Source organism: Polypterus senegalus, chromosome 12 (genome assembly GCF_016835505.1).
Source record: "Polypterus senegalus isolate Bchr_013 chromosome 12, ASM1683550v1, whole genome shotgun sequence".
NCBI classification, from domain to species: Eukaryota; Metazoa; Chordata; class Cladistia; order Polypteriformes; family Polypteridae; genus Polypterus; species Polypterus senegalus.
Window position 1 is genome coordinate 20,423,199 of NC_053165.1, and position 26,740 is coordinate 20,449,938.

Genomic DNA, 26,740 nt, shown 5'->3' on the forward strand with positions numbered 1-26,740 from the left:
TGTTGCTCACTTACTTATTTCACAACATTTATTTAACTGTACAGTATATGTTTTTGAAGATGCTGTACCCATTTCTTAATGTTAGTTTTTCTATTTGGGGTTGATTTAGCATGTTTACACACTACTAGGACACATGTGGACCTTCAAATAAAAGATGATTCATAGGACACACGTTCCTTTGTTTACAGTATGAAAAAAAAGCTCCACAATGAACACATTGGTGATTCAACTTTCAAAAATAGTATTCCTCAACCAAACGTTCATGTAAAGATGAAAAAAACAATGTTTTCTATAAGGGCAGAAGTATTTGACGACCGCCACTTTTGTCAAAATGCATGTCTCTGTTCTTGTCGTTTGTGTATGTGTGCCATGTTGAAGAACTGTAGTGTGAGCCACTTGCTTGATGGTTCTATAATGGCTCCAGCGGTGGCATCTCCCGAGGGTCAAGCTAAACATAGGAGGTGGTTCAATGATGAAGAATGAAGAGTACCTCTGTTCATTCTTCATCACTGAAGCACCTCCTGTGTTTGGCTTAACCCTCTGGAGATGCCACCACTGGAGTTATGTTCGCGTCACTACAGTGTGTAGCACAGTATTTTGCAATCATAAGGAATACTTGCATAGGTCAGTTTGCACAGGAAGTTGTGTGTGTTTGTCATGTATGCATTTGCTTTTTAATACTTAATGATCAGCAGGTGGCGCTGCTGCTCTTCACATTTTAGAAGTGGCCTCTGCAATGTGCTTCATGCTCAGCAGAGATCGCCACTGATTTTTTCTTTCTGCCATTTCAACCTCTCGAGCAGTTCCTATAAGATGGACACAAACTCTAATTATTTCTACATTTCTTTATCTTCTCCGTTCAACTCTATTGGCCTATCAAACTCATCAGTTTTGGTATGTTTACAAGCCTTAAGTTTTACTCCGTTGGCCATGCTCCCTCTCTCAGGGGTGGGGGTCAACTTGTTCTCAGTCCTACATTTTGTATAAATTGATTGATTTGTATGGAATGATTACAATAAAATTCATTAATAAAAAAAAACAAAAAGATGGACACCAAGTCTGATAACTTTATAGAGGTTGCTACAACCCAATTTCTTTACTTCATTACAACAGTTTAGGTCATAGGCCTTTCATTAAATCCAAGATCAAGGTTTGCAGTGGTTTGAGAAAAATCGTTTGATCCTTTGTACGTATATATTAATTATATATTTATTTATTTTATATATTTATTTATATAATTTACACACAACCCACTTTGCGGCTCTGCTGCTCGTGTATGGGGATTCAGATGTACAATTTAAACAGATTGTTATTTTCATGGGAATTGTTACATATGCATAATGAATTCTGATTCGGTGATTGGAGTTCTATCATGACAACTCAACATATAACTGCCCGTGAGAGAATTTCGTTTCTTTTTTGAATGTTTGTTTTTGTGATTTGTTAATTGTCTTTGCAAAAGCTATTCTAACTGTTTTAATACAAATGGTATGTTAAGATCTCATTGGTTATATAATGTTATCCCCTGAAGATGTACTACATTACCTTTCTTGGATACATCCTTCTTTCTACAGTAATTCGTGTGGAGGAAGACATCTTCCGCACAATCACCACCAACTGTTTCAGCATAGTCTATTGATACCATTTAATCAATTTGCCATGTAACTGATCAACAATTTTCGCATTAATTTGTTTGACTTCATCGTTTCTTTGTGCTAGGATTGCTTGTGTACTCATTTCTTCTGTTGGTATCCCTTCAGGATGAAATTCATCAATAAGGTTTCGAACATAATAAGTCTTCTTTAATTGGTAACTTAAAGTGAGGAAAACATAAAAATTCACCCGAAGTTCTTTATTCTGATCAGTTTCTAGAAGGCTTGAGTACCATCTTAGACAACTCACCTTTCCCCATCCACTGCAGTGACTGCATCGGACTTTTCCCCTTCCATAGCAAGTGTGACATTCCTGCGTTGAAAGAACTGTGGTCAATAATTTAATTAAGAGGAAAATTCAGTAATAACAACAATTGTTTTCAAGTAACTTGAACAGTTGCAGTTATAATAAATAGTAATATGTTACCCCAAAGGAGTAAGAAAATAAAAATGAAAAGGGCCATATTTTTTTAACTATTTGACATTGACTCCAAATGTGTACCTCATTTAACAGGGATGTACTTAATTAATGCTCCATACAATAGGATGATGAAAGACCTGAACTGAGTATTATGAAGATACAAGCTGGAAAAGAATACACTTAAAAAGATCAGCATTTTGGAAAGCGTAAAATAATCTATGCAGAGAACCATCCAATAATCCAATCTTCATAAAAATAAATCAGAGCTGGGGTCTGTTGGCTCACATGTTTTGGAATTCAGACTTTGCCCCACTCGTAAGCCAAGACTCATTCTCTCCATCCACGGCCCCTCTTCCACACATTAGTATCAACAACACAATATATAAGATTAACTATTTTCTGTTATAACACTCCCATAATGGGAGATCCAGGAAATAAAAGTACACTTCAGTTTATCTCAGAGGAGAAAAAGACCATACAATTAATTTAAGTATCGATTGATTTGTCTCCTGTATATTTGCCAGACACAGAAAACATGCAACTCATTACAATGTCAGTCAATCACAACCTGCTTTGTCCTAAACAGGGTCGTAGGGGTCTGCTGGAGACAATCTCAACTAGCATATGGCGCAGAGCGGGGAACAAACCCCTAACAGGGCGCCAGTTCTTATTACAATGTGCTTTATTAAAGAAAAAAATTCTGTAATGTGACAAATGGGAAAATATCAGTATATTTAGTCAACAACAAAGCACCAAACTTCAGACTATCCCATGGCTGATCTAAGCAAAACTAATTTTTCAAAGGAAAGCAATGCGTAAGGTAACAGTTTATACTGAACTAAACAGTCCTATTATTTCTTATAGAAAAAGTTCTGATCCAGGACAGGTTCACTCCAAAAGGATAGGAAAAAAAAATCCCCAAATCTACTTACAAGAATATTTTGGAATGTATTCACCTTACAAATAACTCTACATAATATAATATAATATAATATAATATAATATAATATAATATAATATAATATAATATAATATAATATCCAACGTCTGTTTGTCTGCTTTTCATAAGAGAACTACTTAACGGATTTAGATTGTTTTTTTTCTATAATTTGCTTGAACATTCCTGTTGATTTGGTGTCACTTGTGGTGCCGATTTATTTGTGCAAATCCGAGAGAGAAGCAGCAGGCCGAGGGGAGCGGAATGGGGCCCTCCTCACTCACATGCCAGCCTCGGGGCTTATCTTGCATCCGCTTAGCTAGCGAATGACAGAACTACTTAACAGATTTGGCTCGGTTTTTTTTTCTGGAATTGCTTGAACATTCCGGTTGATTTTGCGACTTCTCCCATCATGCTAAGTTTGCAGGAGCGATATATTCATGCTAATCTGAGACAGAGGCTGCGGTCCGAAGGGAGGGGGAAGTATGACGTCAGGAGTAGGGAGCCGGGCAGGGCCTGCCTCACTCATGCACCAGCCTCCGTTTGAGTCACTCTATGTCTCACCACGTTTTGGAGCGGACCTTGTCTCCGCTTAGCTAGTGATACCGGTTTGTTTGTTGATTTTTAAAGTTTGTCCTGCTTCATTACTACACGGGCAGAGCCGCGGGGGAACGCCTAGTATAATATATTATAATATAATATAATATAAAAGAAAATGACACCGCATTACAGTATCCCAAAATAAAATCTTAAAACACAACTACTTTGCATATTTATTAAGCGAGTTATGCAAGTAATCAACCCACCTACCTTTCTAAAGAAAGGTGGGCAAGGAGCAATCAGTTTGTGTTAAATGCCATTCAGAAGAACATGGTGAATTAACACAGTCAGCAAGCTTAGTCTCCATTGTGCCAGTGTCCTCCCAGACTACTGCATTCTCCTTTGCAACAGCTAGCACTTTCCCTAGAAGAAACTTAAACTGGTGTGACAGGTCCAAGCCTACGACAGATACCACTGCTGCAACTTATTGTTATTTTCTTTCTAATTAATAATGTCTCTGTCCATCTACAGATGGGCGGCATGGTGGCACAGTGGTGGCGCTGCTGCCTCGCAGTAAGGAGACCTGGGTTCGCTTCCTGGGTCCTCCCTGTGTGGAGTTTGCATGTTCTCCCCGTGTCTGTGTGGGTTTCCTCCCACAATCCAAAAGACATGCAGGTTAGGTGCATTGGCAATCCTAAATTGTCCTTAGTGTCTGCTTGGTGTGTGTGTGTGTGTGTGCCCTGCAGTGGGCTGGCGCCCTGCCTGGGGATTTATTCTTGCCTTGCACCCTGTGCTGGCAGGGATTTGCTCCAGCAGACCCCTGTGACCCTGTGTTAGGATATAGCGGGTTGGGACATGACTGACTGACTGACTGACTATCTACGGATAAAAAAAACACACACACACACACACAATAATGCTAGCCACTCTCTCGTCCCATTTCAGCACCTCCCTTACATTTCAATGATCGAAAAAAGAAGCTCATATGGCCATGCCTCTTCTAGCTCCCTGCTCAGCAACTGGTCATCCCTTTCAGAAATGGCAGGAGAATTAGAAAATTCCCCCAGTGAAAGCACCAACTTCAGCTGAAAACATTTACAATGCACATCAACCATCCAGACCACCATACATCACCAAACCCACACATAACATATGAAAACAAAATCAAGTATTCCTTAGCAATCCTAAAGTTAGAATTCCTTGGATTTTAGGCAGCTACTTGAAGTCTCCAGTGAAGGTTAAACGTGTGCCCCCTGAAGGAACAGGAACAAATTCTAAAAAAAATGATATCTGTGATACCTTTACAGATGATGTGTGTGGCACTCTGACTTTTTCCTCTATGTCCTTATGCATGGGTGGGACCTCAACAGCAACATCCCAAGGAAGTGGTGGTATTCCATACTGAGGACCATCCACTAGCTGACCTGCCAAGTAGAATGTTTTATTACAGCTTTGAACCCAAGAACGGCTCAGAACTTAAGACCACTGCCAAAACTGCAACTTCCTAGCTCACTGCCACACATAATGAATGGGTTCATCCTGTTATTGCCCTCCTCTTCTGGTTTAATTTAGTTTTCAGTAGACAATAATTAACAGCCTAATTAGTAAAATGGAGATATAGCTTCCGATTTAAGGATGGAATTATAAGTCTCAATATCTTTTAAAACACTCATACATTTTGAGATGCATAACAAGCTTAACTCCTCCATAATGAATGCCCCTCAAAAGTGATTTGCTTGAAATGGTAAATATGCACATGAGAATCTGGGATGGATGCAGGGTCCCTTTACAGCACATACCACCCAAATGCTTGGCTAGTAGGCATAAATTATGGGTGGTCTGGGTTGGGTGGTTTCAGACACCAAAAAAAGTTGTAAAAACTTAAAACACCACAACATGAACGTGAAGGTTTACCAGTAAATGGTTCAAATACCCAGGCAGTCGCTCTAGACTCTGTAAATGTTTCCAGTCGATACTAAGGAGAAAAAAAATGGACAGATTATTTTAATATAAAAAACAGGAAAATATATCAAATGACAAAAAAATATTACTGTTTTATATAATGGCTGCCCAAAATATTTTGCAACACAATTGTTTTCATGCTAAGAATTAATGACAGAATGGTTTGAACATAGCGTTTGAATAACTAGATGTGTTTTATTTGATACACTCCTCATTCATGTTTTTTTATTTAGTGACGTTTATGCAAAAAAAAAAAAAAAAAGATGAAATTTGTCTTATGATCTGCATCCAATAACAGACAGAAATAAAATACAACAAATAAAGAAATAAAGACAAGACAACCCTAATTTACATCATTTGAAAACAATGTTTGCTAACAACGGTGGCGCAGTGGTAGCGCTGCTGCCTCGCAGTTAGGAGACCTGGGTTCACATCCAGGGTCCTCCCTGCGTGGAGTTTGCATGTTCTCCCCGTGTCTACGTGCGTTTCCTCTGGGTGCTCCGGTTTCCTCCCACAGTCCAAAGACATGCAGGTTAGGTGGATTGGCGATTCTAAATTGGCCCGGGTGTGTTTGTGTGTGTGCTGCGGTGGGTTGGCACCCTGCCCGGGATTGGTTCCTGCCTTGTGCCCTGGGATTGGCTCCAGCAGACCTCCGTGACCCTGTGTTCGGATTCAGCGGGTTGGAAAATGGATGGATGGGTTTTGCTAACAACTATCCTAGCAGTCTGATTGTATGTTTTAACTTGAAATGGTTGCATGATACACATGAAAATTTTATAAAATACAAAAAGAACATTTCTTATTAAAAAGTCATATGGCACTGGGTGTCTGTCACCATTTGAGAGGATTTCCACTTTTTCCACCATTGCCTTCTGACACACTTATCAGATTATTTACGTCAGCCCTAATAACTTTAGCTGCGTGTTTCGTAACCTGACAGAGTTTTTTAAAATTTCAATTTGTCAGACCACTAAACCAGGCAATGAAGGTGGACGTGATGATAAACTGGACCACACTGCGACAAAAGGACAACATGAGGTCCTGGTCCATTTTAAATAGTCGGAGTTTACAGAGGAGGAATTGATGCCGATTGTTTTTAGAATATATAGTTTTTGTATTTGTATTACAATTATGATTGTTATCTAATATAGTTCTTAAGTATTTATATTTAGTCACTACTGGGGAAACATTAAGATTTCAACCTCTTAAAGTCAAATTTTATTTCTTTTGTCTTTTTGACATTCAGAGTTAGACAGTTGTTATTGCCCCAATTTACTAAATAGTCCACTTGCCTAAAATAATGGCTTTCATCCTCACCAGATACGCGTCCTACCAGCACGGTGTCATCAGCAATACTTGATAATGGAAGAATGGCCACTGTTCCGTTTCAGGTTCCTTATGTATGATGTAAATAGCAATAAATGAGTTTTGTGCCAGCGAGAAACAAGATCTTATCTCTCCCTGTATTTGTAGGCGCTGATCCACTTCAACCAATAAACTCCTAAATCGTTTCCCACAGATGTCATCTATGAGAGTTGCAAGGAGGTGTAAATCCTAGCCAGCAAAATTAAGACTGTAAGGTGGATGGGAAGAACATTCCAGCCCGGTTTTGTGATTGTAGTCTGTGTGATCTGTTTGATCATGAGTGTCCGTGATGAAGGAGGAGGAGGTGTTCATCAGGATGATCTGTCCTTAAATGTTTCTGCAATTTAGGAGCTTTAATGTACCAATTTGAGTCAACTACATATTTTTGGTAAACCTAAAAACTAACTCCTTCTGTGTCCCGAAAACATTGGACATGATTTTCTCTGTTTAACATCAAATTTATTGAAGGCCAAAAATAACACTACAGTATACCCAACTGGGGCAGGAATATATCAAATATTAACTTCCGTCACATTTTCTTTACAATCAAGACACACAGGTGCCTTTCTAATCATCACAATCACATATTTGTCTTTGCTTCTCTTTCAAAACTGTCCTCACTCTTTAACAGCTTTTCTTTTTTTGGATATTGCACAGGCTGAGAAAAGATACCAGCAATCACGAGACCAAAATCAGCACTGAAATTAAAAAAAATACGCATGAAGTTGAGTTAGAGCCGCAGTCCACACACATACGAGAATTTGTAGCTAAAGTACATCTGTTTAAACCTAAACTAACCACAATAAAAAATACCTGTGATGTATCACATAGACCAGTTGGTCAGACATGGATAGCAATCATATTGAACAACACAAGCAGAAATGCAAATGCATTTTCTATTCACATACAATAATCAAGTAAGAAAAGAGAACAATTGAATCATGTAGGGCAGTAGTAGCAATCGGGTAAGCAGAAGAAGAATGGCCAGTCCCGACACCTGTGCAGCTTTAAAAACTGGGCAAACAGACCTAAAAGTGGTAGCAGCTGCACGTGTCAAGTTGTGCTACCATCTCCTTCATGAGACTCACACACTTAGGCATCATGCTAAGGTGCTACAGTTCTTCATTGCAGTGTGCCATATTACCCTCTTTCAGATTCCATTCTAACTACAGGTTAGCAGCTGTGGTAAAAGAACAATGAAGGAGATCTTTAACAAAACTAATGGTCATCACTTTTCACCTGTAACACGTTTTAAGCATTGATGAAAAGGTCCAGGGGCTGGATTCAACCCACAGGTCTTGAGTTTGACATCCCTGGTTTAGGGAGAAACTAAGATTGTTCTTCCAAGGAGATGATAGCTGACAACACTGCATTGACAAGAGGCGGCCTTAGAGGTGTGCGGGGCCTAGGGCTGACCAACCCCACACGGGGCCGGTTACGTCAAACGCTGTTACTGGCATGTGTGGACTGTAAAAACTTGCACGCAAATTTACTGTATATACTCGTGTTTACGTTCTCCTGCAGATAAGTCGGGGCTTGATTTTACCGTATCATTTCCGCCATTTTATAATATCAGTCGCATAAATCGAATGTGGAACACTCACGATATTGGTCCAAGAGATTAGGATATGCTAACGCCCAGCTGAGAGAGTAAGCATGGAGCACACTGCCTTTGTTTCTATGTGTTGTGCCTACGTGACCAACGGTAATACCCAACATTTGCACTGCTTTGTGTTTTTTGTATCTCACGCCCACATACACCTTTATCGTAACAGCATCCCTTATCTACGATGGAGCGTTTGATCAGAAGAAAATACGAAGCTGGTTTTAAATTAAAAGTCATCGAAGTGGCAAAAGAAATTGGTATCTGCATGCTGCAACAAAATTCAATGTGTTTGGTGCGATTTCGGAGGAAGCAAGAAGATGTAAATCTGATCTGATTTTATGATCAATTTTTCAGGTTTCAAGACCCAATATTCTATGCGAGTATATACAGTAATAAAAATAATGTTAACAAACATTACAGTATTCAGCTAAATTTTTGCAAGATAACACATGGACTTTATCAAAATATAACGATATAATCTATTAAAAAAGTGCAGTTTATAATTCATGACAGCACCACGACAGTGCAAAATATGATGCAGTGTCATGAGGAAATTAGCAGGGACTCTTCTAGAAAAGAACCCAACTTGCAAGTATACTCTTGAGTCTCGATATGCAGGATGTCGTAGTCATAACTCACGGTGATGTCATGTTAGCCGGTTATCATGTTTTTGTGCATTAATATTCAGACATGTTTATGGCCTACAAATAAAATGCGAGTTTCAGTGTTTCGACAGAAAGTGTGAAATTAGCGTAGTGGTATCATCATGAAATCTCTAACCGGTTTCCAGGTTCAGAGACGAAAATTCACTTTTCTTGCCTTCCGATTGGAAAAGTCGTTGATGACATCTTCGTAGTCTAATCTGCATGCCATGGCTTGTTCTATAGATAGGAGAAGCCAACCCAGCAACTTAATGGGCCATACCTATTTTAGGAAGGGATTATACTGGCGACCATTTTTGGGCGATAAAGGTGGACTATGGAATGTTTTCAAAGACATACATGTACGGAATTTGACCTTGAAAAGGGATTTTTAAAGGGTTCATCTTAGAAGCATCTCAAATATATATATACTGGAGAATATAACTTGACAAATCTGCTCGAATGGGACACGCAGACCTCAAAAGCGGGGCCCCCTTTAGAAGCGGGGCCTGGGGCGGTCACCACACTTGCCAACCCCAAATGCCGTTGCCGCTCTTGGCATTGACTGTCATTTTTTTGTGAAGTTCAAAGTGATGGATTCATGTTTCATCTTCATGACAAAAAGCTTTGACCTCTAGGCTTGCAATGGGAGAGCAAAGCTGAATACAAATCTTTCATCAGAGTTTTGAGATGAACAGTAAACTTCAAGGAACCCATTGTGAACAGAGTTTTGAATATCTTACGGCAAGCTGGACATTTTAGTTTTAACACAAATTAAGTTGTAGACATTTCTTTTTTAATGATGACTGAAATATAGAAAGCATTGCAAAAATCATTGGGCATGTCCTGCGTTTTAGCAAGGGTCTTAATAAACAAAAAAATAGGTAATGGGGAGAGAAATTGGATGCAGGGTCCAGGATAACTGAGTAAAAACAAGGGCCAAAATAAATCAGTCAAGCTTATTACCCTGTAGATGGTGAATGGTTTTAACTCTTCAAAAACAAGCTCCCTAGCTGGTTTTCGACTCCAGGTCCATTTACTACCAGCGTACTGAATAAGCGCCTCCCTGGCCACATCCTCCGAAACAGTGGGAACCCTGAAAAAGAGTGATTTGTAAATATATTACAGATGGGGTGAACCTGACAGCTCTTCATACAAAGAATAAAGCCAAAGAGTCAACTTACAGTTAAATGTTGCGTTTGTTTAAATAAGAAAGCACACAATGGAGAACATTTCAATTCCAGTAACAAGAGTTCAGCAACAGCTCCAAGTACAGGTTAAGGAGGGTGATAGAAGTCTCAAAGTTACAGTATGGAAACAGGTGGGGAAATCATTTGGGGGCGGCAATCAGTGTCGACTCTGGAAAGGTCTGCAGGAGATCATGGACTACAAAATCTCAACAGATGTGCCCAAAGGGAACCCGCGCTTCCTTTTCCAGACAAGCTGAACATATTCTTTACTTGTTTTTGAGCTCTGTGTGTCAACGCTTCCAAATGTCAGAGGCCGACATCAGTAAAGCCTTTAAGTGAGTTAAACAAAGTAAGGCCACCAGCCTAGATCCCATCCCAATTCCCACATGAATGCGCCACCCATCTATCTTCAAATTCCCACTGTCTTTGTGCACAGTAGGGCTGTCTGAAGAAAACCACAAACGTGTCTGTTCCAAATGTCTGTCGTTTCCTGCCAGAAGTTGCTGCAAGCCCATCATGTTAACAACTGTAGTGATAAAGTGTCTGGAGAAACTGTTCACGATCCACATTAACCATAACAGGCCTCCTACTCTGGATACACTACACTTTCCATACACAGCACAACAAATCTGAGGATGATGCCATTTCCTTTACCCTGCACACTACTCAAGGACACCTGGAAAGAAAAAACTCAGGAAGTTGTTCATAGGGCAGCAGTAGCTCAGTCGGTAGAGCGAGTTGTCCAGCCATCGGAGGGTCGCAGGTTCGATCCTGGCTTCCGGCATGAGAATGCAGCTGTTGTGTCCTTGGGCAAGACACTTAACCTACCTTGCCTGCTTGTGGTGGTCGGAAGGATTGGTGGCGCCAGTGTTCGGCAGCCTCACTTCTGTCAGTGTGCCCCAGGGCAGCTGTGGCTACATAGTAGCTTATCATCACCAGCATATGAATGTGTGTGTGAATGACTGTTGTGTTGTAAAGCGCCTAGGCGGGTTCTTGAACTCTAGTTAGGCGCTATATCAAATACAGGCCATTTATCTACTATAGCTCTGCCTTTAACACCATTGTGCCCACCAGTCTAGTGCTGATGCTCAGAGGCCTTGCTCTGAGCAGCTCCTTCTGTGGCTGACTGTTTGACTTCCTAACAAACAGGCCCCAGTCATTGAGGACTGGAAGCAGGAACTCCTCCGTGCTGCACACCACCATTGGCGTTCCACAAGGCTGCTGTCTTAGTCCATTGATATACAGTCTGATCACCTGTGATTATTAAGCAATGCATGAGAGCAATGGCTTTATAAAATCTGTACTACCATGATAATCCTAATCAGCAATGGTGATGAGGTTGCCTATAGGACAGGACATACAAGACCTGTATGGTGCCATGACAACAACGTCTTCCTGAACATCTAAAAAACATCTAAAAGTCAACGTTGACTTCAGGAGGAACAAAGGCAGTCACATTCCTCTCCACATCAATGGCTCCTGTGTCCAGACAGTTAGCAGCTTCAAGTTTCTGGGTGTTCACATCAGTTACTGTCTTTAACAATCTGTCAACACCACCTGCATCCTCAAAATGGCTTAGCAAAGGTTCTTTTTCCTCAGTAGGCTAAAGGGCTTTGGGGTAGGAACCGTAACACTTCTCAGTTTTTACTGCTGCACTATTGAAATTATGCTGACCAGATACATCACGGTTGTGTTTTGGTATCCTTACTTATCAGTATCACAAGTTCCTCCAATGCACTGTCCATACTGGATCAAACATTATTGGGGCTGACCATCCACAGCTTCATTCCATCTACTACACACAATGTCTTATGAGGGATGAATCCATTTTCTCTGATGTCAGTCATCTTGTTTTCACTTCAGTCTGCTGGTAAACACCATGTGCTGCCCGAGGGACGACTTCTCCCCCAAGGCCATAAAGTCACTACACTCACAGTAGCCTGTTCTTACATTTCTTGTAATTTATTCACCTTCTGCTGTATATTACACATGTTCTAGCATCTACTTTTTTTTTTTTTTTTAGCTGTCCCTGAAGCAAGTGGGGTGTGTGAGGAGGATCTGGTACAATTTACTAGAAGGCAGAAGTGTAAAAAGATGATGAGCTGGATGACAGTCTTGACAGATGATGGATTAAGCGCTCCACAGATCTGGTGAGTAGATGGTTTGAAGCTGTGAAGGTGAGCACTGATGATTTCAGAAGATTTACAGACAGACCTTGGCAAGAGGTTGCAATCCTGGCAAGTCAGGTAATGCCTACAGTCAGGATACTTTCAATGGTGCAGAGGTAGAAGTTCACTAGTTATTCGGTTCCAACCCCAAAGTTCTTTAGCCTCCTCAGATGTTCCAGTAGTTGTTATACTGTATGTGTATACTTATAATATGAGAGGACATCATAAAAATAGACAATTGCAATAAAACGGTATGTGATAGAAAAATCTGATCAATGATCAGCACTCAGCTTGGCAGCCCTGGACACAAGGCAGGAATTAAAATTGGAGTCTCTCAGGAGTTACCTACTAATTAAATAAAATTACAAATGGCTAGGTTATGTTTAACATAATATAAGATACATAACATGTGTCAAATGTTATACTTTCCTTAAACATTCATATGTAGATAATTTTTTTATTTACCGAACGTTTGGAACTGCTGCATTCCGATCAATTTCAGGCTTATTAGTGCGGTCCGGTGGAGGGGGGTACAAATTGCCTTCACCGCCTGTATAGAGAGAAAAAAATATATATATATATAAATACATATAAATATATACACTCACCTAAAGGATTATTAGGAACACCTGTTCAATTTCTCATTAATGCAATTATCTAATCAACCAATCAATGGCAGTTGCTTCAAAGCATTTAGGGGTGTGGTCCTGGTCAAGACAATCTCCTGAACTCCAAACTGAATGTCAGAATGGGAAAGAAAGGTGATTTAAGCAATTTTGAGCGTGGCATGGTTGTTGGTGCCAGACGGGCGGTCTGAGTATTTCACAATCTGCTCAGTTACTGGGATTTTCACGCACAACCATTTCTAGGGTTTACAAACAATGGTGTGAAAAGGGAAAAACATCCAGTATGCGGCAGTCCTGTGGGCGAAAATGCCTTGTTGATGCTAGAAGTCAGAGGAGAATGAATGGGCCGACTGATTCAAGCTGATAGAAGAGCGACTTTGACTGAAATAACCACTCGTTACAACCGAGGTATGCAGCAAAGCATTTGTGAAGCCACAACACGCACAACCTTGAGGCGGATGGGCTACAACAGCAGAAGACCCCACCGGGTACCACTCATCTCCACTACAAATAGGAAAAAGAGGCTACAATTTGCACGAGCTCACCAAAATTGGACAGTTGAAGACTGGAAAAATGTTGCCTGGTCTGATGAGTCTCAATTTCTGTTGAGACATTCAAATGGTAGAGTCAGAATTTGGCGTAAACACAATGAGAACATGGATCCATCATGCCTTGTTACCACTGTGCAGGCTGGTGGTGGTGGTGTGGGGGATGTTTTCTTGGCACACTTTAGGCCCCTTAGTGCCAATTGGGCATCGTTTAAATGCCAAGCACTACCTGAGCATTGTTTCTGACCATGTCCATCCCTTCATGACCACCATGTACCCATCCTCTGATGGCTACTTCCAGCAGGATAATGCACCATGTCACAAAGCTCGAATCATTTCAAATTGGTTTCTTGAACATGACAATGAGTTCACTGTACTAAAATGGCCCCCACAGTCACCAGATCACAACCCAATAGAACATCTTTGGGATGTGGTGGAACGGGAGCTTCGTGCCCTGGATGTGCATCCCACAAATCTCCATCAACTGCAAGATGCTATCCTATCAATATGGGCCAACATTTCTAAAGAATGCTTTCAACACCTTGTTGAATCAATGCCACGTAGAATTAAGGCAGTTGTGAAGGCGAAAGGGGGTCAAACACCGTATTAGTATGGTGGTCCTAATAATCCTTTAGGTGAGTGTATATAAACAGAAAAAAAGTTATGTAACATTACTATTAGTGTAAGGTTAGATTTAGAGATGAGATTTCAAAACTACAATTTATAAGAGAGATACCCCAGAATGCTAACGGTGTTCTGAAGCAGTAAGCTTAATGGCGAACTAAAGCAAGGTTCAGATATAATTAAATATTGTTATGTTTGTCTGTTAATGACAAATTTGTTCTGAGATTCTTTAGGTATGGAACACAGAAGCTGGAGATAAAGTAGTTATACTCTCTCATCATGGCGCTGAAAAGTGGTGAAATGTTACATGTGCATCTAACCCTGGCATTGTTATGAGGCCACTCTCGGTCCTTTATTCCGAGTATTAATCGTATTATATAAGAAGATTGTCATGATTATTGTCATTTTCTACTTAAATCCAAGATTTACAGCCATGTTTTAAATTCAGAAAAGCATTAAACTCTTGATCATTTTCCTCTTTGTTAGATGAAATACAGTCTAAACAATCAATGAAAATCCAGGGTTCAAACCAAACCCTCAAATTTGGTTGTACATTTTTTAAACAATTTTCAGACAATAGTTTTAAAAGTGAGAACAGATAGAAAAAAAGTGTTACTTTAACAATTATAAGCAACATTTACGCTGTCAAGTTTACAATTGAAAATTCAGTTTTCCTTGATTGTCGAGTATCGTTATTAAATGAGAAGGTACAAGCAGGGTAGCCAGCCATTGTCGCATATAAGAACATTTTCTACATGAGAGTACTTTAGTTCACCAACCCCAGTCTGTGGGTGTCCCTTCATAGCCAGACACGGGACCCAGAAGGTCAGCAGGGGGCGCCGATGGACCCTCGTCTTTTATATCAGGATCCAGACAACCTAGGAATAAAAATCATATATAAAATATACATTTTACATTTAGAATAATAATAATACATTGCACTTTTATAGATATATAGACAGTAATTTATTTGTATTAGTTTTACAGAAGATCAAGAAATTTACTAACAACAACCCCTTCAAATACTCCACTAATTCCAAAAGAGAAGGAAATGCTTGACTTAGTTAAAGATTAGAGAGCAGTCATGGAGTATTGATGTAAATATAAGAAGCCCCAATAGCTTTTCATGGCAAAAGTCCTCAATGCTCAATATTTCTTCACATACATTACACATATGTATTTGTCAAATGAAATTGTGTTCTAAAGTTAAGTGTTTTCTGTAAATTAAATATATATATATATATATATATATATATATATATATATATATATATATATATATATATATATATATATATATATATATATATATATATATATATATATATATATATATATATATATATATATATATTGAACGTACTGGTGCTTTACAATGAAGGCTATGGGGTAGGTGGCACGACTGGAAAATAAAAGCCTAAAAACTTACCAATGAAGTGCCAAACATTTTGACATAATGCATGTTTGTGTTAAAATGATTATTTCCAGATCCCTTTTGTTATCATTTGAAAGGTTATTGTGAAGACAAACACTGAGATGGCATGCAAAGTTGGTCTTCTTTCAAAATGGCTAAATCTCAGAATACTGGTGTTTTCTGGTTCATAAATGATACTGAATGTATAAACTATTTTACAATGTGTGTGTATAAACACAAGACATGAATCAATATTCGACAACTGTCTTGGATATATCTGATAAGATTTTAGACTTTTATTTTCCAGTGGTTCCCCATGCCCCATAGTTACCATTGTACAAAGTCAGTGTGAGAAAGATATTATTTTGATTTATAGAAAACGCTTAACTTTAGAACATGTCCACGTGGCAAATGCATATATACAGTTGTGCTTGAAAGTCTGTGAACCCTTTAGAATTGTCTGTATTTCTGCATAAATATGACCTAAAACATCATCAGATTTTCACTCAAGTCCTAAAAGTAGATAAAGAGAAACCAGTTAAACAAATTAGACAAAAATATTATACTTGGTCATTTATTTATTGAGGAAAATGATCAAATATTACATATGTGTGAGTGGCAAAAGTATGTGAACCTCTAGGATTAGCAGTTAGTTTGAAGGTGAGGTGTCAGGTGTTTTCAATCAATGGGATGACAATCAGGTGCGAGTGGGCATCCTGAGTTATTTAAAGAACAGGATCTATCAAATGGTTGGGAGACAAAGTCAGAGAGGTGAGATTGCGTTGGTTTGGACATGTGCAGAGGAGAGATGCTGGGTATATTGGAAGAAGGATGCTAAGGATAGAACTGCCAGGGAAGAGGCAAAGAGGAAGGCCTAAGAGAAGATTTATGGATGTGGTGATGGGGGTAACAGAACAAGATGACGAGGACAGACAGATATGGAAGAAGTATATCTGCTGTGGCAACCCCTAATAGGAGCCGCCGAAAGAAGAAGACTTCATTCAATTTCCTGATCATTTTACTCTACATTTATTTGCATATATAATAAACAATATACAAGTTAATGTACTTGATTTTATAGGATTGGACAGTACAATTGGTTGTATTGTTTTGTGAAATCTTCCCGAGGTATCATTCAAGTGTTATTCACATGGAAGTATTGAACGGACCATTACATAGGGATTTTGTATGGTTATGATAATGATATCATTTCACGCTATCTTAGGTCCTTCATTATTCATGGGTGCTGCCATTGTGTACTTGTCTTTCATGGCCACAAAAATATTGCTTACAGTCGCTATACCCATTAACATTCACCGGACATACTGTATTTTGTCGTCAGGTCCTGCCTGTAATTGTTGTATGGGATCCACTTTAAATATCCATGTCTTTATTGGTGCTTCTTAGAGGAATTTAATCCAAGGCTGTGTGGTGGCAACATCTTTTAAATTCAAAGTTACATGCCTGATTTTATTTATTTGGGTAATATTTTTTTCACTCTGTATCGGACTCCTCCCTATTAATAGGCTTTGTCTTTTCACCACACCTTCTGTTGTTCATTTCCTGTTTACATCCTTCGGTTGGCTTCCATCCAGTCTCATTCACATCACAACACTTTGCATTTTTTTTAGATTTGGTTGGCTGCCATGAAGATTTTCTCCTATCTACAATTCTAATTTTAGCTGATGTATTAGGTACTTCTTGTTATAGTTGCATTAGACTAATATTTATATTCAGTGGAGTTAAAACAAACCCATTGGGCTGACCAGGTATTCTGGGATTCGTAGTACAGCTCAAATTTAGAGGTGCATTGTCTCGGTGTCCTGACGAAGGACTTGAAGATGGATGACTCTGTTTTCATTTTGACTTTCTGGGCATGCCAGTACTGACAGCCTGGCACCCAATGTTGCCATCATAGGTTCCGGCCTTGATTAAGCATGTTGGAAAATGTTGAATGGCAAAAACAGGCTAAAAAGGGCAACCTTGTCTTACATCGTGGCATACCATAAAAACGTATCATTTTATTATTTATATAAACTGAGGACTGTTGAGCCAAATCCAAACTTAAGTTTGGTGGCAACCCAAATTCCTATGTAGCATCCAGGGATCCGGATTTTAGCAACTTATTAACATTCATTTTTTCTTACATTAATTTGATCCCTCTCCATTTCGCATACCAGGAGAAGGTGGGAGCGGAGGATGCCATCATCTACATGCTGCACCTATCCCTCTCCCACTTGGACAGAGGCAGTGGTGCTGTAAGAATTATGTTTCTGGACTTCTCTAGCGCCTTCAACACCATCCAACCTCGACTCCTTAGGGACAAGCTGACTGAGGTGGGAGTAGATTCACACCTGGTGGCGGTCTTACAGACAGACCTCAGTATGTGCGTCTCGGGAACTGCAGGTCTGACATTGTGGTCAGCAACACAGGAGCACCGCAGGGGACTGCACTTTCTCCGGTCCTGTTCAGCTTATATACATCAGACTTCCAATACAACTCAAGAGTCCTGCCACGTGCAAACGTTTGCGGTCAACACTGCTATCGTGAGCTGCATCAGGAGTGGGCAGGAGGAGGAGTATAGGAAGCTAATCAAGGAGTCTGTTAAATGGTGCGACTCAAACCACCTGCAACTGAACACCAGCAAAAACCAGGGAACTGTTGGTGGATCTTAGGAGGCCCGGGCCCTTCATGAACCCTGTGATCATCAGAGGCGACTGTGCAGAGGGTGCAGACCTATAAATACCTGGGAGTGCAGCTGGATGATAAACTGGACTGGACTGCCAATACTGATGCTCTGTGTAAGAGAGGACAGAGACGACTATACTTCCTTAGAAGGTTGGCGTCCTTCAACATCTGCAATAAGATGCTGAAGATGTTCTACCAGACGGTTGTGGCGAGCGCCCTCTTCTACACGGTGGTGTGCTGGGGAAGCAGCATAAAGAAGAGACGCCTCACGCCTGGACAAACTGGTGAGGAAGGCAGGCTCTATTGTAGGCATGGAGAAGAACAGTTTGACATCCATGGCAGAGAGACGGGCACTGAGCAGACTCCTGTCAATCATGGAGAATCCACTGCATCCTCTAAACAGGATCATCTCCAGACTGAGGAGCAGCTTCAGCGACAGACTGCTGTCACCATCCTGCTCCACTGACAGACTGAGGAGATCGTTCCTCCCCCACACTATGCGATTCTTCAATTCCACCCGGGGGAGTAAATGCTAACATTATAAAAAGTTATTGTCTGCTTTTACATGCATTTTTATCACTCTTTAATTTAATATTGTTTTTTGTATCAGTATGCTGCTGCTGGATTATGTGAATTTCCCCTTGGGATTAATAAAGTATCTATCTATCATTTTTTACTTTTGACCAATTTTCCACTTCCTCCTTCTGTGCTAACTTAAATTGGACATCTAACAATTGTTCATAAAATGCATATGTTCAATAACACTAATTAAACTTTTATTCACTGCCCTGCCACTTCTGTTTTAGCTTTTGGGTTGTTTAAACTATTCATCAAAGCACCATTAGGAAAATGAAAAATTTCTTAAGTTATCCAAGAAGACCGCATGCCAGGGCTTGGGAAAACGTTTTACAAAGTATCTTTTGTTATTTAAGCTTAAGATAAAATTAAGAGTGTTTCATAAAGTGTTAACAATGTTGCCAGTATTTACCAATTGCATTACTGCAACTTGATCTCTTGCCTACTGCATTCTTTTAGAACTGACGCTGTTAAATTTGGGTACCTAAAAAACAATGCTGGGATAAAGTATGCAGTGCTGGTTCTCCGACTACAACAATGACCCCAGAAATACATTTATATGGTCACTGGGAGGAAGCCAGCAATACAATACGGGTTCACTTAATCTGATTTTAAATGCTACTTTCAATCAGAGGATGGAAAACGTAGCGAAATTAACTTTTCAATAAGCAAGAACAGCTTCTTACTGTATATTGCTTGATATAAATTGTGATATTTTTCACTTTTGGTGATTAGGAAGGGCATATCTTAATTAGGATAGCCATAACTGTGGCAGGGTAGCATCTGCAAACTGTTCAAAAGTGGAAGTCACGCCATGACAAGGCACAGCACGTAAAGCTAAGAACATTTTCACACACAAGCAAACCTTTATGTTGTTTTAGCGAGTATCCACTGAACTAAATTCCTGCAATCTTATCTACAGTGACTACGTGGCAAGAAAAAAGCAACCCACTAGAAGTGTCACTGGGAAAACGGCATTGCAGGCATTCTGACAAAAATGAATTGTGAATATCTGGCTGAGAAGGGGAGGCGATATTTTGAATCTGAGCTCACTTGTCATCTGGTGCTTTTCTAGAGACACTATAATCACGTGTGCTTTAGTCGTGCCACCGCCCCGCACCCCAAAGACTACAAAAAGAAATCATCCAGTTGTGCAGATAATTCCAACCTGCCCAACCAGATGAACAAGAACCGTGTGCGCTGCTCTTTAAAAAAAGCAATTGATCTCCATGCAAGTTTGTTTCTTCCAACATTTCCATCTCGCCAGATTTTGCATTCTTATGTCAATGTCAATTTATTGATATAGCACATTTAAAACAACATGGGAATGCTGTGGTCAAAGTGCTTTACAATAACAGAATTAAAGGAAACAAACAACATAAATAGAAATAAAATACATAATAAATAGAAGTAATGTTACATAATCACAATGAGGAAACCATCAGTATTACTGAAGTTCACGGAATGCAAGTGAATAGAAATGAGTCTTTAATCTCGTCTTGAACAGTTCAATTGTAGACGACTCCTTTATGTGATGAGGTAAAGAGTTCCACAGGCGAGGAGCAGCAGCTGCAAACGCTCCGTCCCCCTTAGTTTTACACTTGGTACGAGGGACAACAAGAGACAACTGACCAGAAGATCTAAGCACTCTAGATGACTGGTGTAAAACACACAATTCTGATAAATACGCAGGATCAAGCCCGTGTAAAGATTTAAAAATTAGTAACAAGATTTTATAATCAATTTGAAAACTGACAGGCAGCCAATGTAAAGAAGTGAATATTGGAGAAACAGAGTCATACTTATTAGCCTCAACCAGAAAGCGAGCAACAGCATTCTGGACCAACTGTAACCTGTGCATCAGGTATTTGCTAATCCCAGAATACAGCGAGTCGAGAAAAAAATAAAAAGCATAAGTAGCTTTCTCAAGATCCTTAAAGGTAATAAAAGGCTTGATCTTACCTAATAGATGAAGCTGGAAAAAGAAACTCTTGATTACAGAATTAACTTGTTTCTCAAAAGAGAGGTTACTGTCAAAGATAACACCAAGATTGCGAACTTCAGGTTTGCAAAAGACAGAGAAAGAGCCGAGAAGTCCAAGACTAATTTGGGCTTTAGCTGATGGACCCACTATAAGCACCTCTGTTTTATTTTGATTCAGATCAAGAAAATTATTAGCCATCCAGGATCTTAGTTCAGAAAGACAGTTGTGCAGCTTACAGACAGGAATATTGAATTTCCCCTTGGGATTAATAAAGTAAAGTATCTATCTATCTATCTATCTAAACCTGTGTATCAATGTTAAATTTCCTAAAAATCGCTCCAACAGGGTGAAGGTACTGTATATATAGAATAAGATAGGACCCAAAATGGATCCCTGAGGAACACCACATTTTAAGAGGAGCAGTAGACGAAAAAGAGGAATTTAAAGTCACTGAAAAGTGTCTACCAGTTAGATATGATCTGAACCAGTTAAAAACAGCCCCTTTAAGCCCAACAAGATGTTCAAGCCACATCAGCAATATCTCATGGTCAACAGTGTCAAAGGCAGCAGACAGGTCAAGGAGGAGAAGGACTGCCGCGTCACCCGAGTCAGTAATAATAGAGATGTCGTTCAAAACTTTCTTTGGTTTGTCTCTGTGCAGCCTGAGCTGCCTTGAAAGCTTGCATATTGTACTCTTCTCAGTTAGCCAATAAAATGTGTCATTTGGGTTGACTTCTCATTGCGTCCATAATGGTTAACGCGGTACAACACCCTGCTACTACACAACACCACCTAAAGACCACGCCTTTGCCAAGGCCTCTCCACCCTCCCGACCAACACAAAGGTAAACGTTAACTAACTTTTCAAGAAATAAAATGCCTTGACGTAATAACTCCAACATAACCAGTCAGTGCCCCACTCCAACACTCAGATATTTCTGTAATTTGCTAGCGGCCTCAGTACCTCCACTACCATCCCTGCAGTCACCACTGACCACAGCCTTGTTTCACTAAGCTTTGAATTAATGAAAACCTTTGAGCACATCATTCTGTCCTACCTAAAAGTGGACATTAACTCTCTTCTGGACCCATTGTTATCTAGCCAGAGGATCAGAAGATGATATGGGCTTGCACTTTATCCTTGAGTAACTTGATATCACTGGAATGGATTCTCCCCATTATGGTTCTGCTTAGCACTTAACACCATTTAGTTCAGAGTGGCTGCAGAAGAAAATCACGTAACTAAACCAGTCTGATGTCATCTGTCAGTGGATTACAGACATTTGAATGGACAGAAGACAGGATGTGTGGCAGGGTTAACACACATCAGATTTTAGGGTCCTAGCAGGAAGGCACCGGATGGCTGCATCCTTTGCACCCCCCTCTACTTTTCTTTCTACTCAGAAGATTACATTTCGATCTCAATGAAGAATCTGTAAACAGTGGAACAACCGGCTCAGCCATAATAACCTTAATCTTAACACTTAGCAGATTTTTTGAAATAACCACCTTCTAAAACCTCCACTGGTATTAACAGTTGAGTCACTTAAGTTTCTTGGCACTATTCTATTCCAGATACTAACACGGACATTAGAACACCACGTCCAGGCCCAGCACAGGATGTTCATTCTATAGCAGATGAAAAAAATAAATAAAATCAACCTACCACAAATAGTAATGGTTCAATTCTATGCTGTAGTGATCGAGTCCATGTTACCCTCCATAACAAGCTAGATGGTCACTGTGCCACCTTAGGAAAGAATTCTGCCTACAGAAAGTTTCATTGGCTACAAGCATTCAAGACATTTGTGAATCTGGACTAAGGTAGAATTCAGGGAGAGAAAAAAAAAAAATTAACAACCCCATTGCACCATTTTCACCAAAACGTTCCTTCTTTAAATACATTTACATCTCTGTAAGATGTATGCAATTTACACAGTTGCGTTCTATATGTGGTATCACTTGCACGTCAGAATGAAGATAGCTTTTAAACTAATAATTTTATACATTCATAATTTACAACGGGTTTGAATCCTACACTCAGTTATTGCCTATCTGGAGTTTGGGCGATCTGCCTGCTTTTCCCCATTCTGTAAGTTTTAATTTGGATTTTCTTATTTTCCTCCCACATCCCAAAGATGTGCATACTGTATTAGGTGGGTTAGTTATTCCAAATTAGCCGCATGTGAGTGTGGAGGTGTGTGAGAGCAATGGTCTTCAGCTGCTTCTGTGGAAATTCTTTTGCCATTCTACAGATCCAGTATACTCCACTCAGCATGCCCTCTGTCTTCTTCCAGTGAGCCTTGCCTTGAACACCTCTAATTCTTTTTCTTCTTCTTTTGGCTGCTCCCATTATGGGGTGCCACAGCAGATCATCTCGCAGATCATCTTGCTCTGTCACACCCATCACCTGCATGTCCTCTCACACCATCTTCTCTTAGGCCTTCCTCTGTTCCTCTTCCCTTTTAGCTCTATCCTTAGCACCCTTCTCCCAATATACCCAACATCTCTCCTCTGCACATGTCCAAACCAGCGCAATCTCACCTCTCTGACTTTGTCTCCAAACTGTATCTCTGATTAAAGGCCCAAAATACTTTCAACTCATTTCTATCAATCCAAAAAAAAAAAGCAGTGGAATTTCCCAGAGGTCTTTGTGACTTACCACTCTCCTTACCCCATGTCAAGCACAGTACGTCCGACAGCCCTGTATGAGAACTTCATTTGGTCACTTGATCTAATTCTTTCAGTCGCTATACACAACCCATGACTTCAGAAGGTGAGGAAAAAGACTGACCAGTAATGAAAAGCTCTGTCCAAGGATTTCATTAATTTGTTACTTTATTCACACAAAACAATGTCCACAAAGCTACTGCAGATAGACAGACGGACACTTCAAGGGAGTTTCATCGCTATTGTAATATTCACATTGACAAAGGTACAACTCTTTTGAGAGAAGATGGGTACAATGGGAGAAGGCATTACATAGTGCGATTGCTACAGACAAAAACAGCCCCAGTAACACCTTTTTGTATTAAATTTTTCACCAAACCGTAAGCATGTTTACCTCAGTCATTAGATTTTGAAGTATGGAGAATTCCATTTTGGTATTGGAATTTTGCATTTAACTATTTTTTACAATTGTTGAAACAATTTTGCTCCATGTTGCCTTGTATATCGGTGCCACCGTTTTGCAAGTACCTTTGCCATGACACTACTTCTGGTGTGGTCTCAGAGGCTGTGACTTTTAAATCATTAGTAAGACAGGCTAAAAGATCGCTTGTTACAACATGAGCTTACTCCCTACAGATTTTATTTTTTGCTCCAGCCGTCTGTCCCCCACTGGGCATTGGACCTTACTCTTATTCAATGTTAATTAATGTGGATTCATTTTGTTTTCTTATTGTGTCTTTTATTTTTCTATTCTTTATTATGTAAAGCACTTTAAGCTACTGTTTGTATGAAAATGTGCTATATAAATAAATGTTGTTGTTGTTGTAGCTTCCTTTAAATTTTTCCTAAGCCAACACTGAGGTACAAAAATGTTCTTGGTAGCATATCCGAGACTTTTATCCCAAGGTAATCTCCTTCTCTTATTATCGTATAAAAGGTACAGAGAAAAGAAAAAAAGGGTCTCCGTCAAAAAAAAAGGTCAAAATGTCCACTTCAATCTCGTAGTTTATTTTGTCATTAAAGTAGAACGTCGTAAACATAATCTTAAAATCAATGTTTCATTTACTAGAGTTTCTCACATTCCATCGTAACTAAAGTAGCACGTTAAATGCTTCGTATTCTATGTGCGCTGTGTGTGTGAATCACTACGTGCTTCTTAAAAGGGCTGTCTCTAACGCCGACAGGACACAGAATATATTACATTCATGATGTTACAGCTCTCTGAACAATAAAATGTATACTTGGTATCATGTTCATGGGAAATGAATTAAAGCATGTATTAAACAAGGAGGCACGGCTCCCACAAGATTCTTGTTGCGCCATGTGTGACCCTCGATGAAATAATTTATTGCAGCAGTACTCCAAATCCGAGAGCATGGTCCTCAGCCAGAAAAGGGTGGAGTGCCCTCTCAGGGTTGGGGGAGAGATCCTGCCCCAAGTGGAGGAGTTCAAGTATCTCGGGGTCTTGTTCACGAGTGAGGGAAGAATGGAGCGTGAGATCGACAGGCGGATCGGTGCAGCATCCGCAGTGATGCGGGCTCTGCATCGGTCTGTCGTGGTGAAAAAGGAGCTGAGCCGTAAGGCAAAGCTCTCAATTTACCAGTCGATCTACGCTCCTACCCTCACCTATGGTCATGAGCTGTGGGTAGTGACCGAAAGAACGAGATCGCGAATACAAGCGGCTGAAATGAGTTTCCTCCGCAGGGTGTCTGGGCTTTCCCTTAAAGATAGGGTGAGAAGCTCAGTTATCCGGGAGGGGCTCAGAGTAGAGCCGCTGCTCCTCCGCATCGAGAGGAGTCAGATGAGGTGGCTCGGGCATCTGATCAGGATGCCTCCTGGACGCCTCCCTGGTGAGGTGTTCCAGGCACGTCCAACCAGGAGGAGGCCCCGGGGAAGACCCAGGACACGCTGGAGGGACTATGTCTCCCGGCTGGCCTGGGAACGCCTGGGATTCTCCCGGAAGAGCTGGAAGAAGTGGCCGGGGAGAGGGAAGTCTGGGCCTCTCTGCTTAAGCTGCTACCCCCGCGACCCGACCTCGGATAAGCGGAAGAGGATGGATGGATGGATGGAGTACTGCAAATCACATGTCAAAATACAAAAATGCTCTCTCTGCTGCCAAAACTCTACACTATTCTAACATTATCAAAACAGGAGTGAAAAATACTAGAGCTCTTTTTTCTATAATGAAAAGGCTAATTACACCACCAGAAAGTGTCGCTCACCATAACCTCTCTGTTAAATACTGCTGCACTTTTTTAGATTTCTTCAACTCAAAAATTGAAAAATCCACCAGCAACTTGCTTCCTCTATTTCTGCAGAAAATGACTATCCACGATCACCCATTTTCCCCTACCAACCACCCTATTCTCAGATTTCAGTTTACCAGATGAAAATAATATCTCAGAGCTTATAACAAAATCTAATTCTTCCACATGCCAATTAGATCCAATACCTACAAGCTTTGTTAAGTCTTGTCGGTCACATATTTCCCCCATGATAACTACTATAGTTAACTCTTCCCTTACTACAGGCATGGTCCCCCTCTCACTAAAAACAGCCTCAATTACTCCAATTCTGGAAAAACCTGCTTTAGACCCAAATATCCTTAACAATTATCAGCCTATTTCAAATGTTCCATTTATATCTAAAGTTCTCGAAACGATAGCTGCCTCCCAACTCCAGTCCCATCTTTCAAAAAATAACCTTTTTGAACAGTTTCAATCTGGGTTTCGCCATAAAACACAGCACAGAAACTGCCCTGGTCAAAATCACAAATGATCTTCTCTGGGCAGCGGACATGGGACTTTCATCAATTCTTGTGCTTCTTGACGTCAGCTCTGCATTTGACACCATATCCCATCGGATACTTTTGAAACGACTAGCTAGTTCTGGAGTCTGTGGCCTTGTCCTCCAGTGGTTTTCTTCCTACCTCAATGATAGGAAGCAATTTGTTCAAATAAAGGGCTTTAAATCTGAGAACGCAGTCGTTACTCAGGGAGATCTGCAGGGTTCTGTTTTGGGGCCACTTTTTTTTCTCATTTATATCTTCCGGCACCATGGTATTAAGTTTCATTGTTACGCTGATGACACACAGCTATATCTATCCACTAAATCCACTTCTGTTTTCCC

General features: G+C 40.1%; 1 protein-coding gene across 1 annotated transcript in view; it reads right to left on the minus strand.

Annotated features, from left to right (window-relative positions):
* The window catches only part of ssuh2.1 (ssu-2 homolog, tandem duplicate 1), a 60,943-nt gene that overhangs the window by 25,158 nt on the left and 9,045 nt on the right, over positions 1 to 26,740 (minus strand). Inside the window, exons 2-7 of the mRNA XM_039770867.1 lie at positions 15,060 to 15,158; positions 12,948 to 13,032; positions 10,091 to 10,220; positions 5,465 to 5,525; positions 4,850 to 4,974; positions 1,903 to 1,965 (exon numbers count right to left, since the gene is read on the minus strand). Of these exons, the coding sequence (XP_039626801.1) occupies positions 1,903 to 1,965; positions 4,850 to 4,974; positions 5,465 to 5,525; positions 10,091 to 10,220; positions 12,948 to 13,032; positions 15,060 to 15,158 (563 nt within the window). The remainder of the gene's footprint in view (positions 1 to 1,902; positions 1,966 to 4,849; positions 4,975 to 5,464; positions 5,526 to 10,090; positions 10,221 to 12,947; positions 13,033 to 15,059; positions 15,159 to 26,740) is intronic.